Below are 24,911 nucleotides of genomic sequence, written 5' to 3'. Positions count from 1 at the left end.
ATAGTTAGAGTTAATTGTAAAAATAGTTCTAAGAGCACTGTCACACCAACTTTTGTATATGTACTTGTGTGACGGTGAATTTGAGCATTTATGATTATCAATATTTCATCTACTGAAGCATGTTGGGACGACTTTAGAACAACAAGGACGAATTTTCAGCATTTTTCTAGCCAATCAGGGGAAATCTTTTACAAATGGATAATTTATAGAAAATAAAATAAAAAAATATTCCACAGTGTAAACAGATTTTCAACAACCAATGAACCTATTAAATTCTTCTACAGGTTAATATGCCTGTAAGTCGAAAAACAACATTTAAAGTTTTAAGGATGTAGAGTGTCAGTCTTCTCCGACCTTTAAAAGGATACAAACAGAGTTTTGAGAATCATCACATTGTTTTGAATTAGGGTTAAAGTATTTCATCATGAACTGATATCAGCCATAATACAAAAATAATTTTGATCCATATGAATGAACAAAGCATGCATCAATCCAGTCACAATTGACAGAGAAGATTTGGAAGATGTAAAAACCTTTACATATTTGGCCAGCAGCATTGATGAACAGATGCAGATATGAAAGCGCAGGTCGGAGAAGCAAGAGCAGCATATTTACAACTGAAGAACATCTGGAACTCAAAACAACTGTCAACCAACATCAAGGTCAGGATTTTCAATACAAATGTCAAGACAGTTCTACTGTATTGGGCGGAGACCTGGAGAACTACGAAAGCCATCATCCAGAAGATACAGGTGTTTATTAACAGTTATCTACGCAAAATACTTCGGATCCGTCGGCCGGACACTATTAGCAACAATGTCAGTCAGTCAGTCAGCTACAATGTAGGACCAGGCACATATGTGCATCGGTCCAGGTTACCATACCGCATCATCACAACAAGATGAACACCGGATTCATAGCAGTGGTTATGTCAAAGGTGGTAATATATAAGAGAAAGATTGCATATAGAGATATAATACAAGAAGAAAGAATTGGTTCGTAGAAAGAAAGATATGAAGCGATTTTAATCTCTTAGTTTAAGGGAAGACAGGGAGTGTATACACCGACGCCATTGTGATCGATTCTGAGCCATGTCACCTTTAGACCACTGAGATGGTTTATGACGGTGTTAATAGCTAACTTCAAATGATCCAGTTTCACTCATTTGCGTTAATTGCTCGAATCTTCCTATTGATGTTTTAGGACTGTGACTGATCAGTTCATTTTGACATATGTGCATTCTCCATGGATTGCCTCTATGTTGCCATCCAGTCACGAGCGTTATAGGCGGGGATAGATGGCAATTAGTTATAGAATTCAGGAAGTGTGTTTCGTCCCATTTGGGACCTTTCAGCTTGATGTATTTCATCACTGAGTTGATGATCTTTCCGGAACTCACACAACGTACTGTGGGAGAGAACAAACCAGATCCCAGCGGAGGAAGAAATCAGGAAGAATTGCTGGAAGTGGATAGGATACACATAGGGGAAAGCACCAAACTGCGTCACAAGACAAGCCCTCACATGGAATCCTAAAGGCCAAAGGAAAAGAAGAAGACCAAAGAACACATTACGCCGAGAAATGGAAATAGACATGAGAAAAATGAACAATAATTGGATGGAACTGGAAAAGAAGGCCGAAGACAGAGTGGGTTGGAGAATGCTGGTCTGCGGCCTATGCTCCATTGGGAGTAACAGGCGTAAGTAATGAATGAATAAATTTAGCCTCTATATAATTAGTTCGTCCGTAAAATTTATTGCTACCAGGTTAAGGTTTGTTTCAGGATTAAGACATAATGTTAACTTTTGGCTTGTTATATACAATCCAAAAAGACAGGACTAAACATTTGATGGACTAAACACTATCGACCTCACTCTGTGATTGCTAAAACAATTTTCCGCTTATTATTAACACAGAGCTATAAAAGGATATTTCTATCCTTCGTTGTACCTGATATTTAAATTTCACACAAAAACCTTTAAGTCTCGCTCTTGATTCTGATTGACTTGTGTGTAAACCGCTTTTCTGCCCAAATGTCGTCTAGACATGTTGTGAAGCATGTTGTAAGTTGCTATCAGACTTGGAGTTTTATTGTTATTTTGACAAGTGGAATGTATTTTCGATAGTTTGTCAGAAAACAACACAATCAACCAACAATAAGCTGAATAGTGTGAAAACGTTTTCAGTGTACTGTATCGGGTGTGAGTTCCGGAAAGATCATCAACTCAGTGATGAAATACATCAAGCTGAAAGGTCCCAAATGGGACGAAACACACTTCCTGAATTCTATAACTAATTGCCATCTATCCCCGCCTATAACGCTCGTGACTGGATGGCAACATAGAGGCAATCCATGGAGAATGCACATATGTCAAAATGAACTGATCAGTCACAGTCCTAAAACATCAATAGGAAGATTCGAGCAATTAACGCAAATGAGTGAAACTGGATCATTTGAAGTTAGCTATTAACACCGTCATAAACCATCTCAGTGGTCTAAAGGTTAAGCGTTCGCATTCGAGACCGAAAGTCCTGGATTCAAGTCTCGCGTACGTGGTCGTGGATGTGCACTAATGAGGAGTCCCATACCAAGACGAACCGGCCGTCAAATGCTTCTAGGTCTCCAACGGTGGTCTAGCTCAGATTTACTCATGAATTCAGCTTTGAGAATGAAAATGTATTGTTGCAAGACATCGTAAGAGTCTAGTGTATTGAATGAATCAACTATAGCTTTGAACAACGTAATAGATAATAGTCGAAATCGAATCTTAAACATTTATTCAACTTTGTTAGACAATTACTATTACCTCTTGTCGTTCGAATCTGTTATTAAGCCTCAGCTATTGTCAAATAACTGTCTACTAATTAAAACCATTTTAATTTCATTTCTAATTGATCCAGCTTCTAATCTTAATAAACTATATACATATATATATATATATATATATTTATTTATTCTTTTATTTATTTTATAGCTAACTTTACGAATATTACAAATCCTAAAGCTCCATCAGAAGATTACTACTTGTGAGCAGTACATAGTTTATGAAAAATAAGTTTTTTTCGCTCTTTATACATCTAACGGCTTCCTTGTTTGTTTTATCGTTAACAACATAACTATTCATCCACAGTTTCATGTTTTTAAAATTAATGACGTTCAATGATATAAGCTATACTAATGCTCCAACCATTTCAATTTCGTTAGCTGGACAACAAAATCTATTCACAGTTAACTTGGTCACTAACTCAATAGCACTGAAGTACCATCTCTGAATGAGACAATGAAAAACTCAACCACCAGTTTGATTTGGGAATAGAATTTTTCTATAAAGATTGCAGATGAACCTTCCTGACGAGTATCAAAGTACACCAAACCTCGGCTTCTTACTTAGACTATTAAACTTATTACATTTTAACTAACCATTTTTAATTATTTCTAGCTTCCATCTAATGAAACGAAAGTGAATGGAGTTATCGTAATCAGATTACGTTTCGACTAGAAAGTAGGTGTAATGAACCATGATTTAATTTTGACTCAACTCAAATAACATCTGTAAAAATAAATAAATAAATTTGGTAATTAAAGTTTCATATATTGTTGTACCTAACATTTATATTATAAGCTGGATTCCCCGAAATACCCATCGAATTAGCGATTCATCTATCACCATTTGAAATTTAACTCAATTGTTTTCATCCATTTTACTTTAGTAATGAAGTACTTAAATTAAGCTCTGGTCTTGAAGAATTCGGTACACCAAGTTGGTCATTAACATTATGTTTATTGACTTGTTGGATAATTTGTGCATTAGCTGTTATCAAAGGTGTACAATCACTTGGTAAAGTAAGTGGTTTATGTACTTCAGAATTTTAAAAATAATACTCAGTACACATTAATGTCTTAAAGGTGACTTAATTTCTGTAGTTCTTTTATATTTAACGAACAATATAAACAGTGAACATAGTAAGATGATGTAATTCAAAAGTATGAATCCAACTTATTAGTGTTTAGATGAATTAAAACAAGTTCCATTGAAATCATGAGCCGACATAAGCTCGACCAACATTGAAAACTTGGTGCACTGGACGTCCGTTTAGTTCTAAAATTGGACTTTTAAGCAATGCACAACCACGATATCCCATAAGCGAAACTTGAACACAAGCCTAACATCTGGACCACTGAGTCAGCACCTAACGATGCTAATGTTTAAATTCAATCAAACCCCGTCATTGCTCGACCACCTTCCATTGTCTTCGGTAGGTTAGTGCATCATAATAAGTTTGTCTTGTTATCTTCCGATTGGTGTTTATATTTGTAAGTTGATTTATTGATTATATTGTATTTTTGTTGATGACAGGAATTTTCGTCATTCAACTATCGATGGTGGAATCATTATATTTCTTTCGATCCGGATAATTAATTCGCCTCATATATTTGAGTAATTAGGATTTGCATTTTCTATACATAATCATTGAATCAAAAGGCATATCATCACAAGACATAAAAGGTATTTATGGATTCAGATTGATGGACGTCTGAAGTATAAAAATCATAGTGTTATATTCTCCAGTTCAATTCGTCAACAGTTGTACCCTTTTCGACGTATTGACTAGTCTACTATGCGAATGACGGGACTAAAACCAAAACCACGTAGGAAGCTGTGTTGCTCAAACAAAATTATACTGTTCACAAGTAACACGGTTGTGTAATTTTTTTAACTGACCCAAATCGAAAAATGTGGATGATGGTTTTGGTCGATAAATAACTCAGAATATCTCACTCATATTTGAACCTCTCACCTATAACAAAGCTTTACGGCAGCCAGCAACCCATCTAGATTTTTTCAAGATATCAGAACATCACTAGAATTTGAGAGTCAAGAATGGAATAGGGTTCCAAGGAATACTGAAACGTGAACTGATCTAAGTTTTCATGACTGGTTTAGAGTTATGCGATTAGTGTGTCCGTTTGTGCACATATACATTAGTGGACACATCACAAACCAAAGTTGCTTGGTTTTCAATACTTTTACACAATACTGATTCGAATTAGTAATAACTGATCAATCCATGCTTTTCAAAATCAAATGTCATTTTAACTATTCACACAGATAATCACGATGTTAGAACAAACTTTCTGTTTTCTTTTCTACAGGTGTCTTATTTTACAGGCATATTTCCATATATAATGTTAACCATTCTCTTAATACGAAGTGTACTTCTTCCAGGTGCCAAAGATGGTGTACTATATTATTTGACACCTGATTTCTCACGTTTAAAAGATCCACAAGTATGGGCTGATGCTGCTACACAAATCTTTTTCTCTTTGGGCTGTTGCAACGGTGGTTTGATAACAATGTCGAGTTATAATAAATTTAAGAATAACTGTTGTAGGTAAGTTGAAAAAAATATGAAATAATTTTAATGTAGGGAATTCATGATGATTGTTGACTTCATAGTTTACATAACGGCAGGTTAGTTTACTATGGGGTGGGGTCGCTAACCCTATACCCAACCCTCCTCCTTTACCTGGGCTTGAGACCGGCAGTAACTCTGGGAGAGCTACAGGTGAAGTTTCACATAACTGAATAATATTTTTTAATAACAACCGAACTGACAATTAGGGTTTATTCAACAATTATTTCTTCCTAATTAGGAACTGAAATTATGTACATATGTGATCAATCGGAAATCAATTACAGTAGTCCTGTGTTCTAGTCTTAGCGAGGCTATGAAATGCTCATTGTTTTCAAGTTTTATACTATACCAAAATAACAGTTCAATTCATCTTGCTTCTTGTTTGATTGAAGTTGGTTTTTAATGTAAACCATACAATATGTAACTGTTTATTTAAACATAAAACGTATTAATGACAGTAATGCGTATAATAATAATGGACCGATTGAACTATCAGGTATTAAAAGATAGTTTACAATCTCAGGAATTTCGCTTTTTCTGTTTGAAGTTAGACATTAACACCGTTGGATACTGGCTCAGTGGTTTAGTGATTAAGTGCTCGAGCGCGCGAGACTCATGTCCTGGGTTCGAATCTCGTGAGGCGGGATCGTAGATGCTCACTGTTGAGGAGTCCCACAATAGGATGAAATGGCCGTCCAATGCTTCCAGGTTTTCCACGGTGGTCTAGTTTCAATTGACTCATGATCTCAACCATTGAAATTGCTACAATATCCACAAAATCCCTTCTCACATATTTCTAAATTGTTGTCTCACAAATGATCTGGCTACTTGATCCCAATAAATATCTTTAATTTCATGGAATCATTACTAGTTTTATGATATTTCAATCAATGTACTTTTCTTTGTAGTTCTATTTAATTATTTACTATAAAAGGCATAATTTTCATCTACAAATCGATTATGTCAGTTATTTATCGCATTTTTTTAAGCGAGTTATTAATTTCGAAAGATTTTTACATAAACTGTGTTTAAGAACAGTTTTGTGCTCAGAAATTGTTTAGTGAACAAATAAATCTATCAGAAATGAATTGAGTCTATGGAAAATGCAATAATTTGTATAGTTCAACAGGGCTAATGTATCAACAAATAAATATGTGAAAAAAAATTTTTTTTCAATTTTTATCAATAAGATGTTTTTGCTGTTGTTGTTGTTATTTTTCGAAAGCAAGACTGAAATTTCATCTTTGCTATTGTAATCCAGTTTCAAAGTTGATTATAAGTAGAGATTATAGGAAAGTAGAAATAATCGTTATAATTATCGTTTCATATATTTTGTTCTTGATTATTCCTTAATGTACTGGTTTACTGAATAGATTAATTTAAACTAATATAATGTTCTATATACATTACTGCAATTAAGGTGAAGTTAATGATTTAATTAGGTATAATGTATAACATTAATAATATATGTTTGTATGAAACTGTCAAATATTAGTACGAGGGTTGAGGCAAGGCTTGATCAGTGTTTACATATTTAATGTCTTTATAATTTCAGGAATACACTTTTAGTTAGTTACCATGTCAGATTTGTTCAGATGGTTGAATTTTCGATTACAACATTAGACAACTGTTTACTTCTAATACAGGACACCTCAGTAGCCCATATTCATGTAACCCTATCACAGGAGATAATATCTAAAATCCTTCATTCTGATAATAAGTACTAAACGTTTAGAGATCATTTAATCCGATAGCCAACAGTTTACATGTCTAACTTCAATTATCGTCAATTAGTTATCTAAAACACTATTATTTGTCTACTGGATCACGATAATGATCATTTCATTACTCAATAACTAAAAGAGTAAAATATTAAGTTACAAATTATCTGTTTAAAAAATAATAATAATAAATCATTTTTAAATTGCTAAAATTTCAGTTTTGAATGGAATAACTCTTATGAATAAATTAATTAGTTACCATTATGAAACAATAACATTTTATCATAACGAAGTCATTTGAAACATGTGTACAATTGAAATAATTATTAACATGTTATACAAAATATCAATTGTCATTTATGCTTATTTGAACACATTGAATTGATATAAAAACTCACCTTTTAAAAATAAAAAAAAACTAAAGTACATTCAAGTTCTCTCAATTTTTCTTTTAGATCCTTTTACAGTTTGATCATTACAGTTTTCTGCTGTATTTTCTATTTTGGCACTGTTTTATGGTTAATTAGTTGACCATACATTAAGTGTTTGAACGTAACAATTCATTCAGTTAATGTTATATTATATGAATATTGTCAAGTTTATCGTGACAAATAACCAAACTTTAGACTATTCGCCCACCTGTTATTTGTCCGTTCCACGGTATTTCCGTACCTCAGTAAAACTTTTTTTATTGAAATTAGTGATGATATTTTTGGATCGCAGTTATTCATGGAATCTAGGATAGAAACCTTATTTTATATGAAACCCGTCGGTTGAGGTACCTATACTTTAGGGTCATCATTTACACTACAACCTAAACCGAGTTAAATAACTTTTATCGGTGAAAGTATAATATTGAAACGAGTCAATCACAATCGAGAATGCAACTATCAGAATTATGTGCAAAGTTCATATACTAAGTATTAACAATTGTACAAAAACTACTTTATATCCTTCACAAAGTTTAGATTGAAAATGAAGAATGTATTTCTATTACCATATTGTATACAACACATCCAGCGCTCAATCCTTTATATCTAGGCTACATATGACGGGTGAATCGTCACTATCCCTAAATACTAACACTTAATCTTGAAATAGGCATTTTTGGAAGGATTATTTTAATTTATTGTAAACCCCCATGAAATTTTCCGCTAACTCCATACACCAACATGTCTACAGAACATGTGGTAAATGCCCCAATCCTATACCTGATTTTGACCAAGAACAATATGAGTACTCTAAAAATTTTGATTTTTCGATTCACTGCGTTATAAATAAGAAATCACAATATCTATCTAGTGAGCATTCATGGTATAAAGCTTATAATTAATTTACAATAGTGTAGGGATCGTAGAAGGTATAAAAATAGTTCACGAGTTAATTGTAAGCACATAATTAGGAGTAATTTTCAATGTTTGTCATAATCATTTGTTTCTCTGGCCATAACACAGAGAACTGTACTGATATTGATGGAAATTTGGTTTACTTGAAATCAGTATTAATCGGATACACTACAACAATTTTTATTCATACCTATTTGTTATAAATATTAATTATTTGAATATGTCCGAAGATAAACAAAATCATTTAGATGACTCATTTTTACTTGTCAAACTAAAATTCATTATTTACCAAAATGCTGTTCTATGCCAGCCTCTTTCATACATGTTTATCCCAAGAAAGTACATGTTTCCTAGTTCATTTACTATTGATGGTCTCGTTTATCTGTAGTTATCAAGTAATCCATGACATGATAACTATATTTCTTTAGCTAAGTCAATCTCATCAAACGAGGTATAAATAATAAAAGAAGTCTACATAAATTGATTCACTAGGTGGATAGCAATCAAGGTCAGTTTTGTCCAATCTGGGCATTTATTAACAATCGATCGCAGACCATCATAAAACTGATTTTTATCGTCTCCACTGCTATCATTGGTGGGCGCACAGAACTGGATGATGTTCATCTTAATCACGTCCCTTGTTTTAAAAAATGCTTTGATGATCTTGGATTTATGAGATTCCCATCCTATAACTGCTTTTTGTGCATCTTTGGACAGCACCATTGCAACTACTTGGGTGTGCAAGACATTTTCATGACCGAAGCTAATCTTTTCTGCCTAGCTGATGTCTTAATTATTCCAAGCACCTCCAGACTGTATCTCCTCATTTCCTCAGCCATTTGACTGGTTCATCCGGTTTCCTATATTGTCTGGACATTCGGTGTATCTATGTTAATTTTTTCTCTGGTTGTTAGGATGGTCATCGGCCTCGTGGTTTCCGAAGAGTCCCGTCTTTCACCATGAGCTATCACAACTCTTCTAAACGAAGACCCTTCAACATCCAGGAAAGAGTTTAAATGCTTTAAATTGTTTTTCCTGGTTGGCGTTGTGTTCTACGGGATGAGGCTGCTAACCTCATCCCCAACCTTTTTTTATCCGGGCCCTAGGACCGACATTAACCCTAGAAAGATTTTAGGCAGATTGCTTCACTTGTGTAAACGAAACATTATCAAGAGTTGAAATGGTATATGGTAGCTGTTTGATTAAGTTCATAAGTATTTTAACTTGTATACAATTTTCTACAACAATTGATATACATTTTTCAGTGAGCATATGCTTAACGGACAAACTATTATTGGACCCAACGAAGAATGAAGCATGATAAGTGTACCATAACTTATTGTTGATTTTGTCGGTTTTGTTATTTTCAGAAAGTAATATGGCGCATACCAACTATCAAAGTAATCTAAATTAACCCTCCAGCACTTATAATTAGAAAACCATCAGATTTTCATGTTTCATAACTCTAAATATTTCCTTATGAAAGTTTATGAGAGTTTGTGGGTAGATATAGATGTGTTTTGTTAAAAACAATTTCATATTCATAGCCGTATCCAATTTTCACTGAATCTAGGTGAAAAAGCAATCTGTTCACTATCACGAGAAAAGTCGTCATCAATCTGTTTAGTTAAATCATACTTTTGTTAACTGATAACTTAAATTTTCACACTCGTTAAGATTTTGAATCACTGATGGTAGTTAGTTGATGTCTTTTTGATTATTGTTAATATCATTACTATTCCACTTCTATCAGTTTTTATTAGTATTATGTTAAGAACCTTGATAGAATTTCCCAGAATCCTTTGCCTGTGGTTTGTGGAAGAATAGTACAAGTCTTTTAATATATTGTTAATATAAAAATCACTTATATACTAGTCAAACTTCTAACTGCCTATTTAATCAGTCATCTTTCAGTTACTAATTGTTTATATGTAGAAGTTGAATGCTGAAAAACTGATTTCTCTGCCGCTTCCTAGCTCCTAAATTTCTCCTACTCTTAAACGTTGAACAGTTAAAATAAAGGTGCAAAGTATAGAAGAAAGTTTACTTCATAAATGAATTAATAAAAGGAAAACAATTTTCTTCATAAACTTTTATGTAACCATGAGACCCTAGAAGCTCTTGAGAAGTACACTAGACTTGGTGACAAATCCGTTAGTTGTTTATTTTCGAAAATGAAAACATAACAGGTAAGAATTAATATATTTTCATTATGACTACCAGTGGAGCTAAAAAGGCTGTATCACTGCAATCAGTTCACTCAGAATGCACATATGTCGATGGAGACTGATCAATTGCGGTTCTCAATATCAACATTTAAAAGTTACAATTCCTTGTTTTTAACAATAACAACAGATAAGTTGGAAGAAGCTATCTCAAAATCATTATTTCGATGAATTCACAGACAACCGGAAATTTCTGTTAATTATTGAACCAATTTTTCACCAGTAGCAGTATCTCTTAAATAGTGTGGTTATTCTTGTAAGAATTTGGTTATATACTTATTAACAAAAATAGTCTTATAGAACTTACTTATTATCTTAATTGTCAGCTATATTTCAACGCCATTCAATATATTGTCATACACTACACCGATCCGAAACAACGATCAATTAATTTCTCATACTTATGTGTTGATTGGTATCGTGACAAACACCATGTTTTACGATATGTATATAAACTAACAGTACATTGCTTTTTGATGATTTCCATGTTTGAAGATGACCACGTGAATAATGCGTCAGAAAATGTCGAAAAAGATAGTATTTGTAACCAGTCATGTGGTGTTTTGCTGTTTTTTAATCAGATGTTCTTTTTATCAAATTGGCATTTGCTATGATCCATACGAAACAAAACTACAACAACTTAATGATAGTAAACATTCGTGGACGGTGGATGATTTTGATGGTGTTGATTACCCCGAGCTAGATAATTTAATTGCTAAGCTTTCATTGCGATTCTGAACAATATCTCCAGCGTTTACTTCATGGGAAAATAAGATTCCAAGTTATTCCACTATTGTTATATAGGTTCATTCGGGTAACTTAGTGATTGACATTCTTCATTGGCTTAACCATCTTCACATGCCTTTAAATTCACGTTTACCGTCATTGTTGGTTGACTACCGATCTTGTGATTGATTACTCTTATCTTCATAGGGTCATAGACTGGATTAGCGTCGATTTGCTTGTTGCTTTCTAATTGATCTGAGCTCCATGCTTTTAGAAATTTTCTGACATCCTAAGAGTTTCCCTGATCCAAAATTTGTCAATTCTTCATGTACTCCATTGCTAATCTGTGTTCACTTATGCGTTGGTCAAGGATCCACCCACTTTGTCCAATGTAATACTCATAGCAGTTGGTCCAATTTGTTTTGTAAATAATGTATTTCTCTACTTTTGTTGTTGCGTTTTTTGATTTACATAGAGTGGACTGAAATGACAGTTGATTTGCGAATGATGTTGTTACTAGAGAACTTCGTGATATTGATTACATTTTCTGAGGTTGGTTTTTTGAGGGTATGTTGACTGAACAGACTTCTTTTGCTGAAATTGATAAAGTATCAATTATAACGAAAGACGAACTGGAGGTGAATGAATTGAATGATTAAAACGTTCACTTCTACATGAAGAAAGCGCTAAAAATGTCCTCATTGGCTGTCATAACTGACGGCTGAATTTATTCACAACTTTTTTAGTCCTCAATAAATGCGTTGTTCCTAAACCTATCGAGCAACTTTCATTTCATTTGGTTAGTGAGTAATACTGTGTTTAACAGTGTATAATCTTCGTTAGAAATTTCACTCTACATGTTCGTTTCACTGTGTAACACTGAATCGTCCTTAGCAGATAATTGCTAGTAACTAATACTTCAAACTCTTCAAATGATATGAAAAATACACTCAAATATGAAACACTTCTCGCCAGAATGAAAAATCCCTGGACCACAGCAAACCTCATCATAGTTGACATTTAGATAGGTAATCCACCAAAATTAAATGAATTAAAAAATATCATTAATATTTTCTGGTCTATTTACGAGTCAACTGAAAAAAATTTAATCTTGTCAAAGGAACGTCTCACTTATGGGAAATACAATGCCGTATAACATCGAAAACGTCAGGTTTTTTCTTACTGAAACCTCATTTATCTTCACTTTTCTCCATTAAAAAAACAGGGATGCTGTAATATTCGCTATCATCAATTGTGCAACTTCTGTATACGCTGGATTTGTTATCTTTAGCAATTTGGGTTTTATGGCTTTAACAAAGAATACAACAGTCGCTGCAGTGGCGACATCCGGTGAGTTGACAGCTTATTCCTTGTATTTAAATATATCGTCTTGTATATACTCGTCTATCACTGATGCTTTTCAGCTGTTTGAGTTTATTTACAGCTAGATAAGTATGTATAAAAATGTTCTTTGAAAATGTCAAATTTTTGAAAACTTAGTACATAAATGACATTTGGCTAGTTTTGTTGTCAACACAATCAGATTTTTATCGATCTAATTGATAACTAGCGTCCTATTTATTTTGTAATGCAAATTGATACGATCTGGATTAAAGAATTGATTGACTGTAGTTTCGGACTACGGTAGTATATCATCATCTGTTCAGTACTATAGTGAATATTTGAAGATTAATAATAGCCAGAGCGTTATTTGTTTGTAAATACACATTAGTTTTAAGTTCTTTTCTCCGGGATATAAAATTGTCCGCGTAGTTCATCTATGTTACCTTACTTATAAGGAGCGGACTCTTAGAGTTGAAGTACGTGTTACCACATTCAGCGGTCGTCCGACTGAGATTCCGATTCACACACCCCATACGCTTGCTAAATCTGAAATATGGGCGAGGATACCATGTAAGCATGACTAGAAAGCTGTAAATACCAAAACCAAATAAAGTGTACATAAATCATGGGTGTTTATAGCTCTATTTCTCTGATCTAGACAACGATATGGTCGATGAGACCTTGATTACGTGTAAAAGCACCCCTTGTTTGTCAGCGCTCATGTACGGTTCGACCATGAGGTCCTGTGTGAACACAGACACTTGGTGTATGTGGATTCGCACAGCCTATCACTTAGCTGGTATGTCAAATGGCAGATTATGTCATTATATACGGGCTGGATAGAATACAATTATTTCTAGGTTTACAGTTTTCTGTTGTGACAAAGATTTGAGACTTAGAATTTTTACTTTTGTGAACATTTATTACAATACTGAGGAGAGCCTATTATTGGGGAAGGGATACAGCTATTCAGCCTACTTTAAATACCACAAAAACGTTTATTTTTATTACGACATCAATGAGTAGTCGTTATATTTGAACTTATTTCGTAACACTTTTGTTTGCTTTTGCACAAAACGATTTGTTACATACAACACTGAAATTATACTTTTCAATTTTATTTCATAGCTAGATAAATTTTCTAAAAATCAATTACTATTAAACCTTACTTCAATTTAATCTTTGTTTCTATGGAACTCGGTGATGAAATATCTTGTACACTGAACTGCTATTTTGGTTCACATAAGTCTTCGTCCCTTGAACTTCAAATGGAAAATAGAACGCACAAAATGTAAGAGAAGCTGTAATCAGTTAATTAAGGAGAATGTTAACCGTTTTCAGACTGTAGACGTTTCGGAAGATGCTACGATTGAAAATCGTTTTGACAATTGTTTAACTAGTCGTTTCCTAAACTTTCCTTGTTATTATGCTTTGCTAGTTTCAAACAAACATGTGACATTTTCACACACCTAGTCCGCCTCTCAACCAGTTGGTCACACGTTCTAACTATGGTTCTTATTCAGTTTGAGGAGCCGGATAAACATCAGTAATCCTCAAATGAACAAGGTAGCTCAAGGTCAAGCAAAAAATGAATGTATACCAGATACACGAAATCCTATACTTCCTTAAGTGTAGCTACTAAATATAAATGTCTCTTAAGATATCCATTATCAGGGTCATGAGTGAGCATTATTTAAGAGTTTCATACTAGGACTAAACGGGCCTTAAGTGCTTCCGGATTTTTAATGGATTCGTGATGAATACAATGGAACTCAACAATCTCCGAAACCCCGTACTATAAAAGATCAAGTTGAATGTCTGTCTGCATCTTTTGTGCAGAACATGGAGTAATAATAAGTCTTTGCACAGTTAACGCTTCGTTAATCATCACTTTTGAAAATCCCTGCCTTTTTTCTCCTCTGTTATACAAATGTATGAAATCACATTAAATGCTAGCCATTGTGAATAGCTGACTAAACATTAGCCATTTTCTTCTATTCAACAAAAAAACATTTGTTCAGGTCCTGGACTCGCTTTTGTTGTCTATCCTGAAGCGATGACAAATATGCCTCTGCCTAGTTTATGGTCAGTGTTATTTTTCATCATGATGTTAACACTTGGTCTTGGTTCACAGTTTTCCATATTGGAAACAACCCTATCCGGCACAGAAGATGAACTGAGACGATTAGGTGTAGTGTTGACAACAAAACGTAAAATGTTCTATCGGTAAGTTGAACAAGTAGTTCATGATAGTACATGATTTTTACTGTTATATTGGTTTTAACATTTAATTGCCTTTATTTTTTAGTGCTAGATTTCCGATTTTATTAACTATCAATAATAAAATGACTTCTTTTACTGTTGTGGAAATATTTGACTGGTAGAATAATTAGATAAATATCTCGAGTTTTTTTCACAGATTGAAATCATGAGTCAGTTGAAGCTAGACCACCATTGAAAACCTGGAAGCACTGGACGGCCGTTTCGTCCTAGTACGGGACTCCTCAGCAGCGCGCATCCACGATCCCGCACCACGCGGGGCTCGAACCCAGGACGTACTGGCTTCGCGCGCGAGCACTTAACCATTAGACCACTGAGCCGGCATCCAACGGTGTTAATGTCTAACTTCAACCAATCCACGAAGTTGCGCCACCATATACCATTGTCTTCAGTGAGCTGATATCTCACAACAGACCTGGTTGTACTCCACTGGTAACGGCTTCCCACTAGAACTCCAGGAGTATCTCTTGAAGTCAGTCACTAGTGAGCAGATGATTATTATCAGAAGGGTTTGTGGAGATTTTAGAAATTTTCACAGATTGAAATCATGAGTCAGTTGAAGACAGACCACCATTGAAAACCTGGAAGCACTGGACGGCCGTTTCGTCCTAGTATGGGATGCGCACTGCTGAGGAGTCCCATACTAGGACGAAACGGCCGTCCAGTGCTTCCAGGTTTTCAATGGTGGTCTGTCTTCAACTGACTCATGATTTCAATCTGTGAAAATTTCTAAAAATCTCCACAAACCCCTCCTGAAAACATCTCGAGTACCTAAGCTCCTGGGTTCGATTACCGCATGTGCGGTGAAGAATGCGCGGTGCTGTAGAGTCCGATACTGGGACGAAATAGTCATTCAGTGCTTCTAGGTATTTGCTAGTGGTCTAACTTTAATCGGTCCACGATTTCAATGAAATATTAGTCAGTAAGATAAAAGCAACGTACAGCACGGCACATATGTTCATTACTCGAATTCACCATATCACATCTGTACTACAAGATTAAGTAGCAATCAACAATATAATTCGAGAGGAACGAATGGATTGTCAGAAAACATAGTATGAGATTATATTAAAACTCGGAATCTTAAGGTGGAAAAATAGTGAATCTATCTGAAACATTGGGACCAATTTCGACCCGTGTCATACAACTTCTCTAACCAATACATATCTAACTCGAAATATAGGTTTTGTTTCATACATTTTTTCCATCGATAAATTCGACTAAACCAACAACAAAATATGTAGCAGAATAAATTAAAGTCATTTATTTCATATGGTTTTTCATCAGTTGCTTACAACATGAAAATAATAGTACTAATTATTTACGATTAATATACAGACTTTATGTCATATTAGTAGAATAACGGCAACAGATATGGAAGAGTTATACAAGAGTAAAATGAATAAGGATTTATACAAAAGGAAATTTCCAAACAAAGAGACACGTTGCTAGAGAATGAAAACCGATGTCAAGGTTACGAAATAACACATAAATTTAAATAGATTAACAGAATAAGATGAGTAAAGCTCAAAGAAGGATGACAGAAATCAGAGGAAAAGAATTTTTATTAAAAAAATGAAATTAGATACTACGTAAATGAATAATAAAAAAATAATTTTCCAGTTGATGGTGAGATATTGACAACTGTATCGTTTCAAATTTTTTATACTGATGGCCCGCCCCGACTCTAGTTGGAGTTAAAAAAACTATGACTAATCTGAAACCAGCAAGAGCAGCTGGTCCAGACGGATTGGATTCAGATGTATTTAAGGATGATAGTCTAGTTTTAGTGATCAGGTTGACCAATATTTTAGCTAAAATCTGGGAGTCGGATGTAATCTCATCTAACTGGTCCCAATCACTGATCGTCCCAATATATAAGAAGGGGTCAAAATTATCATGTGATAAGCATAGGGGAATTTAATTAACTAATATGGCATCTAAAATACTAGCCTCAATAATCTTCGGACGCTTAACAAAGACTTGTGAACTTCAAATGCGAGGAAATCAGGCTGGTTTCAAACCTGGTCCTGGTTACATCGACCACATATTCACTTGTCAGATTTTAGAACACAGGCATGCTTATCGGCGCCGACAATGATAGAATTGTTGACTTAGAGGCAGCATTTGACTCTGTGGATCTAGAGTTCCTTTGACAGTGTCTGTCATTGAAAGGTGTACCTCAGAAGTACATAAACCTTGTGAAGGCTCTTTACTCGAACACTACTAGTCGAGTCAGAGCTTATGGCGAACTGTCATCTGATTTTGCAACCTCATGTGGTGTCCGGAAAGGCTATCCACTATCTCCCTTTTTGTTCAATTTCATCATAGATCTACTGCTGGAAATAACAGTCTCGTCGACTGAATTTTCAGGAATCGATCTCCTACAAAGAGATCCACTTAGAATACTCAGATGACATAGTCCTGTTTGATGAAGATTCTGATAAGATGCAGTCTTTTGGTAGCACTGAGCAACAATACCAGAATGTTTATGATGCATTTCTCCCTATTTAAATGCAAATTGTCACTTCAGGACTGGCCTGCGTCAACACCTGAACTAGGGATAGCGAGTGAAGTAGTCGAACGCGTCGACAAACTTCACTTATCTTGTTAGTCTGTTCAGCCTTAATGAGTTGGTGTCTGACGAAATCTCTGCACGGATTCAGAATTAGAAATGATGGTAAATCAGTTCATGAGGTTGTGAATGTTCATCGAATGAGATCGTTGTGCCACGTGTTACGTATGCCTGGACACCGTTTACCACGACGCGCAATGCTGACTAGTGTTGGACATGGTTGGAAGAAAGTTAGGGGCGGCCAAACCAAAACGTGCATCAGTCCTTGAAGTCACTAACTTCTAGTCTGAGCCATGTTAGAAGATGCAAACTACTTGGTTGGGGTCCGCGTGACTATCGTAAGTAATGAATGGAGACTCTTGGTGACATGGCTCATAACTGACCACAATGGTGTAGGTGTGTACATTCGTTGCCTACCCTTAAACCGTGAGATTAAAATTACTATATTTATTCCTACGAACTAATTATTCTTTCCTGTATTATGTCTTTATACACATTCTTTTTTTTAATATATTACTACCATTGAAGTGACTACTTCTGTGAATTTGGTGTTCATGTTGTTGTGCTAATTAGGTGTGGCAACTTGGACTGATGCATATAAATGCCTGGTCCTACGTTGTAGCTGACTGACTGACAACGTCTGTTTACGCAAAATAGTATTTGGTAGTCATGAGTAATCCGTTTTTTCTGACTAGGCTATTCGACTATATCATCTACTTTCAAACCTCGGTTGACTATTTCGCCTATGGGGAAACACTGATTTAGTAAAAGTGAAAATTCTGGTCTTAAGAAGTCTAGCATCAGTAATGTGTTCTCCATGAATATTTACAAAATTTATCAGCTTGATGTATCTGCATCCTAGAGTTGATTTTCACTCCAGGACTTGACCCTAGTACCGTTTACATGAAACAATATCTCGTTATCCACTTGACTACTGAGTTCAGATAGCAATTGAATTGTGTATCGGTGTGAAGTTTTGATTCATTTGTATTGGTTATTTGAATCTTCCCATTGGTGTTTAGGAATATAATGAATACCTACCGGTAACCATGCAGAATATTATTTAAATACAACAAATGTATTATAAATAGCTAACTACATTGCACTATTTGTACATCTGGAAAACAGGTTAATCTAGACATTTAACTAGACTGTATAATAGTAAAACTCCCTATAAGACCGTTCATACACCAACAGTAAATCAATACATACACTTTATTTTATCTTTCTTTCTTTCCCTTTTTTCTCTGTGTTATTATGGCTGTTATTGGTTTACATAGAATTGTTATATGCTTTGTTGATTTCTTGCTTGGATTACCTATGGTCTGTGCCGGTGGTTATTATTTATTCTCTATATGTGATAGTGTTATATCAGGTTATACACCTTTGGTTATTGCATTATGTGAAACAATTGTTATCTGTTATGTATATGGTAAGTTTTAATTTATCATAGATGATTAACACTTTTATGAATAAAAATTATTTAAGAATTAATTCATTAAAACGAATAATTTTGTAGAAAAAATCTTTCATGACTGTTTTTTTCAAAAATGTTTGATTAAAGTGAAACTAATTAATGTAATAGAATATAATAAATCAGTGCCTAATTACAATGGAATTTAATATTTTCGTTAATTGAAACACCATACACTTGATATGACAGCTTATCAATTGAATTCATTGAAGAGTGAATGATCTGTCATTCTTACACCTTCCAATCATCTATTCATTGACTAAATTCTAATAATTATGTTTATTTTTGTATTCAATAAACTACATATTAAGAGTTCTCGTTGATGCACTGACAAATTTTATTCTATTCTGTTTTGTCTTCTAAAATAATTTTGATATGGTAGGAGGGCGATCTACAGTGATTATTTGGTCACGTGAGCAACTGTCTGTCGTTTAGCAACTTTGTAATATTAATTCATCGATCATTTGATGTATTTTATACTTTATATTTGACTAAAACAAGAACGATTAATGTAGCAGAATAACATGAATTCGTTATATTATTCGGAGTTTCTCGTCAGCTGATTACATCTTAAACATAATAGTATTAATCATTAAAAGTCTTTGTGTGCATGCCCCCAAACGTCCTGGTACAGCCGGGGTGGGAAGAGTTAGCTCTCCCTCTCGAAATGCTCGCACATGTCCACGTGCATCCAACCACTGACAGGAAATTTCTACTTGCTGCTTGTTGTTTACGAAATTGAGAGAACGAAAAGTGAATGTCCGGCGCTTTAACCGGGTCAGTGGACACGGAGGGTTCACCTAGGGGAGTTGGAAAATTCTGATTCCAAACCAATAGTGAACATGGGCTGCAGGATCCTTAGGAAATAAATGGCATATGAACCAAACGTTGGTTACCGGCTACCATGTGACTGCATCTCCTGATGTTGCTCCACTGCCTTATGGACCAGACCTTTAGGTCAAACGCTCCGAGAGTAGCCCCCTAAGAAAACTACCTGCTTTAGTTTGAACACCCGGGCAGTATCACACCCCACACACAAATCAAGTGATGAATAGAGTAATAAGTATGAGTGAACTAGCAGGGATGTTTTTATGGTTAGCGTTTGTTAGCGAATTAGTTTTCTACGGGATGTGGTCGCTAACCCCATGCCAAACCCTCCTTTATCCGGGCTTGGGACAGGCAGTAGCTCGAGAGGGGCTCCAGGCGAAGTTAGCAAGAATGTACATTTGTCAAATAATGTGGATATTTATAAGTTGAATGTATAAGAATATTCTAAGATAGATACCTGAGAACTTAGAAACAGAATTATTTAGAAGCAATATATAATTGTTCTTATTTAACTCTTAAAATAAAATTAACTGAGATACGTAGATACGTAGTAAGAATTTGCACTGCTAAAAACGTATTGTCCTCTAGGTCTTAGCTTCTATGGAATGCGCTCAACGATGCGTAAACTAACGCTCTTTTCTGTTCTCTCGATGTATGTGCCTTGGCACGTAGATGTAAACTGGTAAACACAATTAGATGTAACAAGGTTGGGATTTTTCCACATAACTGTAATGATGAGTAATTCATTTGATAAAGAGAGATCAGCTTGATATGCAGATAACTGCCTAGTATTTGGCATGATTGACTGTATAAAGGATTTGTAGAGATTGTTGAATTTTATACTTTTCATCATAAACTGATTGTAGGTAGACAGCCATTAAAAACTAGGAAGAAATGGATAGCTGTTTCGTCCCAGTATAGGTCTTCTCATGAAAGTGCACTCACAGCTAAACTTATAATTGAACCAAGGATCATTGTGGTCTTGATGCCAGCAATTAACCTTTAAATAGTCATTTTAAATAGTCTGCATGTTTAGTTTCAGTCAATTTTCATTCCAAAATCATTGGTGGGTAACCGCCTAATACTCGATGTGGTTGGCTTTCTCTTTTCACAGCTTCGCTTAGAAGTCCGGGAAATATATCTCAAAGTTAGTGCCTAGTTATCAAGTGGTCAATGTTACTGTATATGAGTTAATGAAGATTTTTGAATTCTGTAATTTCCATCACGAATTGGCTTTAGCTAGATAAACATGAATAACTAGGGAGTACTTGACAGTTGTTTCATCATTAAATGGGAATTCTCAACAGTGCGTATACCAAGATTCTCCATGAGTCGATTGAAGGACTTCAGGTCTCCTTGGGAGGCTTAAATGTTGAACTGAATTCATGGTATTGCACAATCGCCTCCCAAGTCTCTCAGTGGTTAATCGCTACACACCCGACAATATTGAACTTAACTACTCACAACAGGGATCCTCCGTACACATTTCTGTGAAGTCCCATGCTTATGAACAAAACAACTATCAAACGCCTGATTTTAAATGGTTGTTTGACTAAGATCTGTTCATGATGTGAATTTTAAAGCTTTATTCTTGTCATACTCATCTGAATGAATTTCCATAATAATGAAAATTTTCACCTAAATTATTTGTTTCAATTCTAATCTTCACTTTTTTCCAAATTTCTCTTCTTCATTTATTATATTTTAGGTTTAAAACAATTTCGACGTGATATTGAAATGATGATTGATGAACGACCAAATTGGTATTGGCGTATTTGTTGGCTTGTATTCACACCGATCATTTGTTTCTTGTTGATCATTGCAATATTTATTTATTCAACAGAATTTAAAGAAGGCAATTATACATATCCACAGTGGGCATTAATATTTCGTCAAATATTAGCAGCTATACCTGTATTAACAATCATTGCATGGTTTTTATATAAATACTGTAAAGAAGGCGGTTATGTTGTATGTTTCTTTCATTTTTTTATGTTGTGAATCACTTATGAGTGATTTATCTTTGATAAAGTGTATTAGGTGAATAAAAAACATACTTTGTTGACAAAAATTAGCAACTTTCGTTAGTATAGCCCACTTTTAGCTAATCAGCATGCAAGTAATGTAAATAAATAATTATTAAGGGGTTCTGTGGAGATTGACTGATTTAAATAGATCACATTATATGCTGATCATAGTTGGGCCATCACTGGAAACCAGGAAGCACTGTTTCTTTCTAGTTACAATAGAAGAATGATTCGTAGCCGAATTGATAAACGGTTATGTAAATAGTTCTTTAATTCCGGATCTCAAAAACATATTAGTCACATTGAAACATTTTCAAATTATGTTAAGACGTCACGTTGCAACTCGTTTCGTTTTGTACAATTTTTTCCTATCGACAGTCTACTCAGTTTTTTCGTTAATATTTCAAAAGTTACTCTCTAATTCCTCAATATTCTTTAGTCTTACTGTGTTTATAAATTTAAGACGTCCTATTCAGATACAAATTGTTTACCATTAGCTTGCTTAAAAATCTGTCTTCAAGCTACTATCTTAAATCTAACTATGACTGGTCAGTAAAACTTACTTTTACATCTAAACCTTAGTGTTGATCAGATTCTACCAGTCAAGTTATACTGTAACTATTAATGTAAATATTTTCTCTATAGTTTCATATACTTTGGTGTTCAGGAACAGAGTCGACAGAGTGAACTAGATATATGTTTCATTTTAGTTTACTCGAAGGTATATTTTTATTTCCCATTACTACATAGAAAATTATTTTTAAACCCCCTACCTCCCTTTATGAATAGTTAATGAAAGAATTTTTGAAACCTGTTCATGAATGGGGACCGGCTGAGAAAGAATATCGTACAGAATTCATTTCGATGATTAAATCAAATGAATCGTTACATCGTTCGCGTATTTATGATATTGGTCCTGGTAATGCGTCTACAACGATGACTCATGCAATATCTAGTAGTCAAATGAATTTTAATTTAGGCGGTTCACTTGTCAGTGGATTAGCTGTTGCCACTGGGGTAATGGATGATACGAAATTTTTTCAAAGTAAACTAAAAGTAGCTGAAAAACTTACTGAAGCTCATACAAAGGAAGTGATAAAACGAGCTGCTAGTAATGCAGATTTTGTTCCATTAGATCCTAACGTAGCTTTAACAACCAGTCAAACAGTAAGTTCATGTTATTATTATTATTATTATTATTATTATCAATTGAGGAATTTTATAGTTCACATCATGAAATGACTTTAGACTAGCTAACGACTGAAAACCAGGAGGTAGTGGATAACTCATTTGTTCGTAGTATCCAACATCTTTACAATGTATATCCATGACCCACCCATTTCCACTGGGATCGAACTCAGAGTTCCCAATAATAATTGTACAACTAATATCTGCTTTTTTTCTTGAACGATAATCTAATACAAAATAACCCATAGAATCATTGTCTGTAGTGAAGATAAAACAAATATTAACTCCAATGAATTTAATATCACTGACAGACAGATAGTTTTGACATAATTGACAATATATATGTACATGTATCTCAACATTGAATGTCAATATTATCTGAATTCATTACACCGTTAACTAGTGTTTATACTTTTTTTTAATTAGGCTTCAGTATTGATAACTTGGGAACTTTTCATTTACTGTGTTCCAGTCTTGTTGTGGATATCAACACTGGGACTCAGTTATATTCAGTAGATTAATTACAACTGAGGCGAAATATACATCTGGATTCCACTGTTATGCACATACCAAACATAATGAATATTAGTTATTAAAGTCATAAATTTCAAATCCTATTTATTCAAATGTTAGAAAGTCAGTTTTTTTTCTGAATTCTTTCTGTTAGGTTTATATCATCAATTGATATGAAGTTTATTCAATCTACGCAGCTTTCCTTTAGGTTATTTCGTTTTAATCTGGGATTCTTTTCAACTGAGCATCAATAAATATACATAAGATTCATACCTAAGATGTAAAAAAACGAAACCTAAACAACTTCTAACTGCCCTCATTTCTCCATAAAAAACAAATAAGAACTTGATAGAATTTTTTTTCTTTTCCAAATTCGTTTATATATTTTTATTTATTAGGCTTTAGCTGCGGCCAGCTCTGCTGTTATTCTCAACACATTACAGAAACAAATTCCAGAAAATTCTGCTCAGACGTTTACTTCTATAAAATTACCGGAACAAATTGAACGTGGTGATGATGACGATGATGATGATGATGACAATGTTGATATTGTCAGAGTTAAACAAATAGCACCATCACATCAGAAACATGATTCAAATGATCATCATCTTCAATCAACAACACCGCACTGCCTACAACAAAGTCATTATCAAGAAGAAAACCATGAAGTACATTTCGACAAACTGAATAAAATTCAACGTTTGATTGATAAAGTTAAAAATTCTATTTAAAATATTAAATTGGTTTGATGAGTTAAAAAGGCGGATAAATCTGGAGGTTTCGAAATAATAATAAAAAACTATAAGATCTTGTTTGTTTGGAATTCATTCTCAGCTTTGCATGATTTATATTTATATATACTGTTTGTAGTATTATTGTTAGAAATACACTTAAATATTGAATCATAGAATTCCAAAATCAATTGCTCAAAAGAACATTTGTACACTTTGTTGTATATTGTTATTTACTCTTTATGTACAAGCATATTTTTTAAATAAAGATCCTTTATTTCATGAGTTTTCTTTTTGTAAAGTTGTAGTTGAAGGCCTGTTACATAATTATATACATATATTCCCTAAGAAACCTAGGGATGATCGTGAGTCAAGTTATCGTTATAGCGAATGTCGGTGCGTGATAGAAAACGTAACTGTAGCTCTTGAACTTCTAACTCTTAATCCTAATGCCTGATATTAATCTTATAATCTATTTTTGATCCTAGTAGACTGGTTGGTTTTTCAAAGTCACT

General features: G+C 34.1%; 1 protein-coding gene across 3 annotated transcripts in view; it reads left to right on the top strand.

Moving 5' to 3' along the window:
- SLC6A5_1 (Sodium- and chloride-dependent glycine transporter 2) overlaps positions 1 to 24,680 on the top strand; it is a 31,902-nt gene extending 7,222 nt beyond the window's left edge. The window contains exons 6-14 of one of the 3 annotated variants that reach the window (XM_051210457.1): positions 2,976 to 3,027; positions 3,712 to 3,844; positions 5,156 to 5,394; positions 12,662 to 12,786; positions 14,802 to 15,006; positions 18,916 to 19,067; positions 21,646 to 21,908; positions 22,754 to 23,131; positions 24,064 to 24,680. In XM_051210457.1, coding sequence (XP_051070451.1) covers positions 2,976 to 3,027; positions 3,712 to 3,844; positions 5,156 to 5,394; positions 12,662 to 12,786; positions 14,802 to 15,006; positions 18,916 to 19,067; positions 21,646 to 21,908; positions 22,754 to 23,131; positions 24,064 to 24,396 — 1,880 coding nt within the window. In that variant the 3' untranslated portion in view covers positions 24,397 to 24,680. Of the gene's footprint in view, positions 1 to 2,975; positions 12,787 to 14,801; positions 15,007 to 15,784; positions 19,068 to 21,645 lie in introns of those variants that run through there. The other 2 variants (XM_051210455.1, XM_051210456.1) reach the window with 2 other exon arrangements.
- The last annotated feature ends 231 nt before the right edge of the window (positions 24,681 to 24,911 follow it).

The sequence above is a fragment of the Schistosoma haematobium genome, chromosome ZW (assembly GCF_000699445.3).
Source record: "Schistosoma haematobium chromosome ZW, whole genome shotgun sequence".
In the NCBI taxonomy this organism is placed as follows: domain Eukaryota; kingdom Metazoa; phylum Platyhelminthes; class Trematoda; order Strigeidida; family Schistosomatidae; genus Schistosoma; species Schistosoma haematobium.
This window is presented reverse-complemented; position numbering and strand designations above follow the sequence as displayed.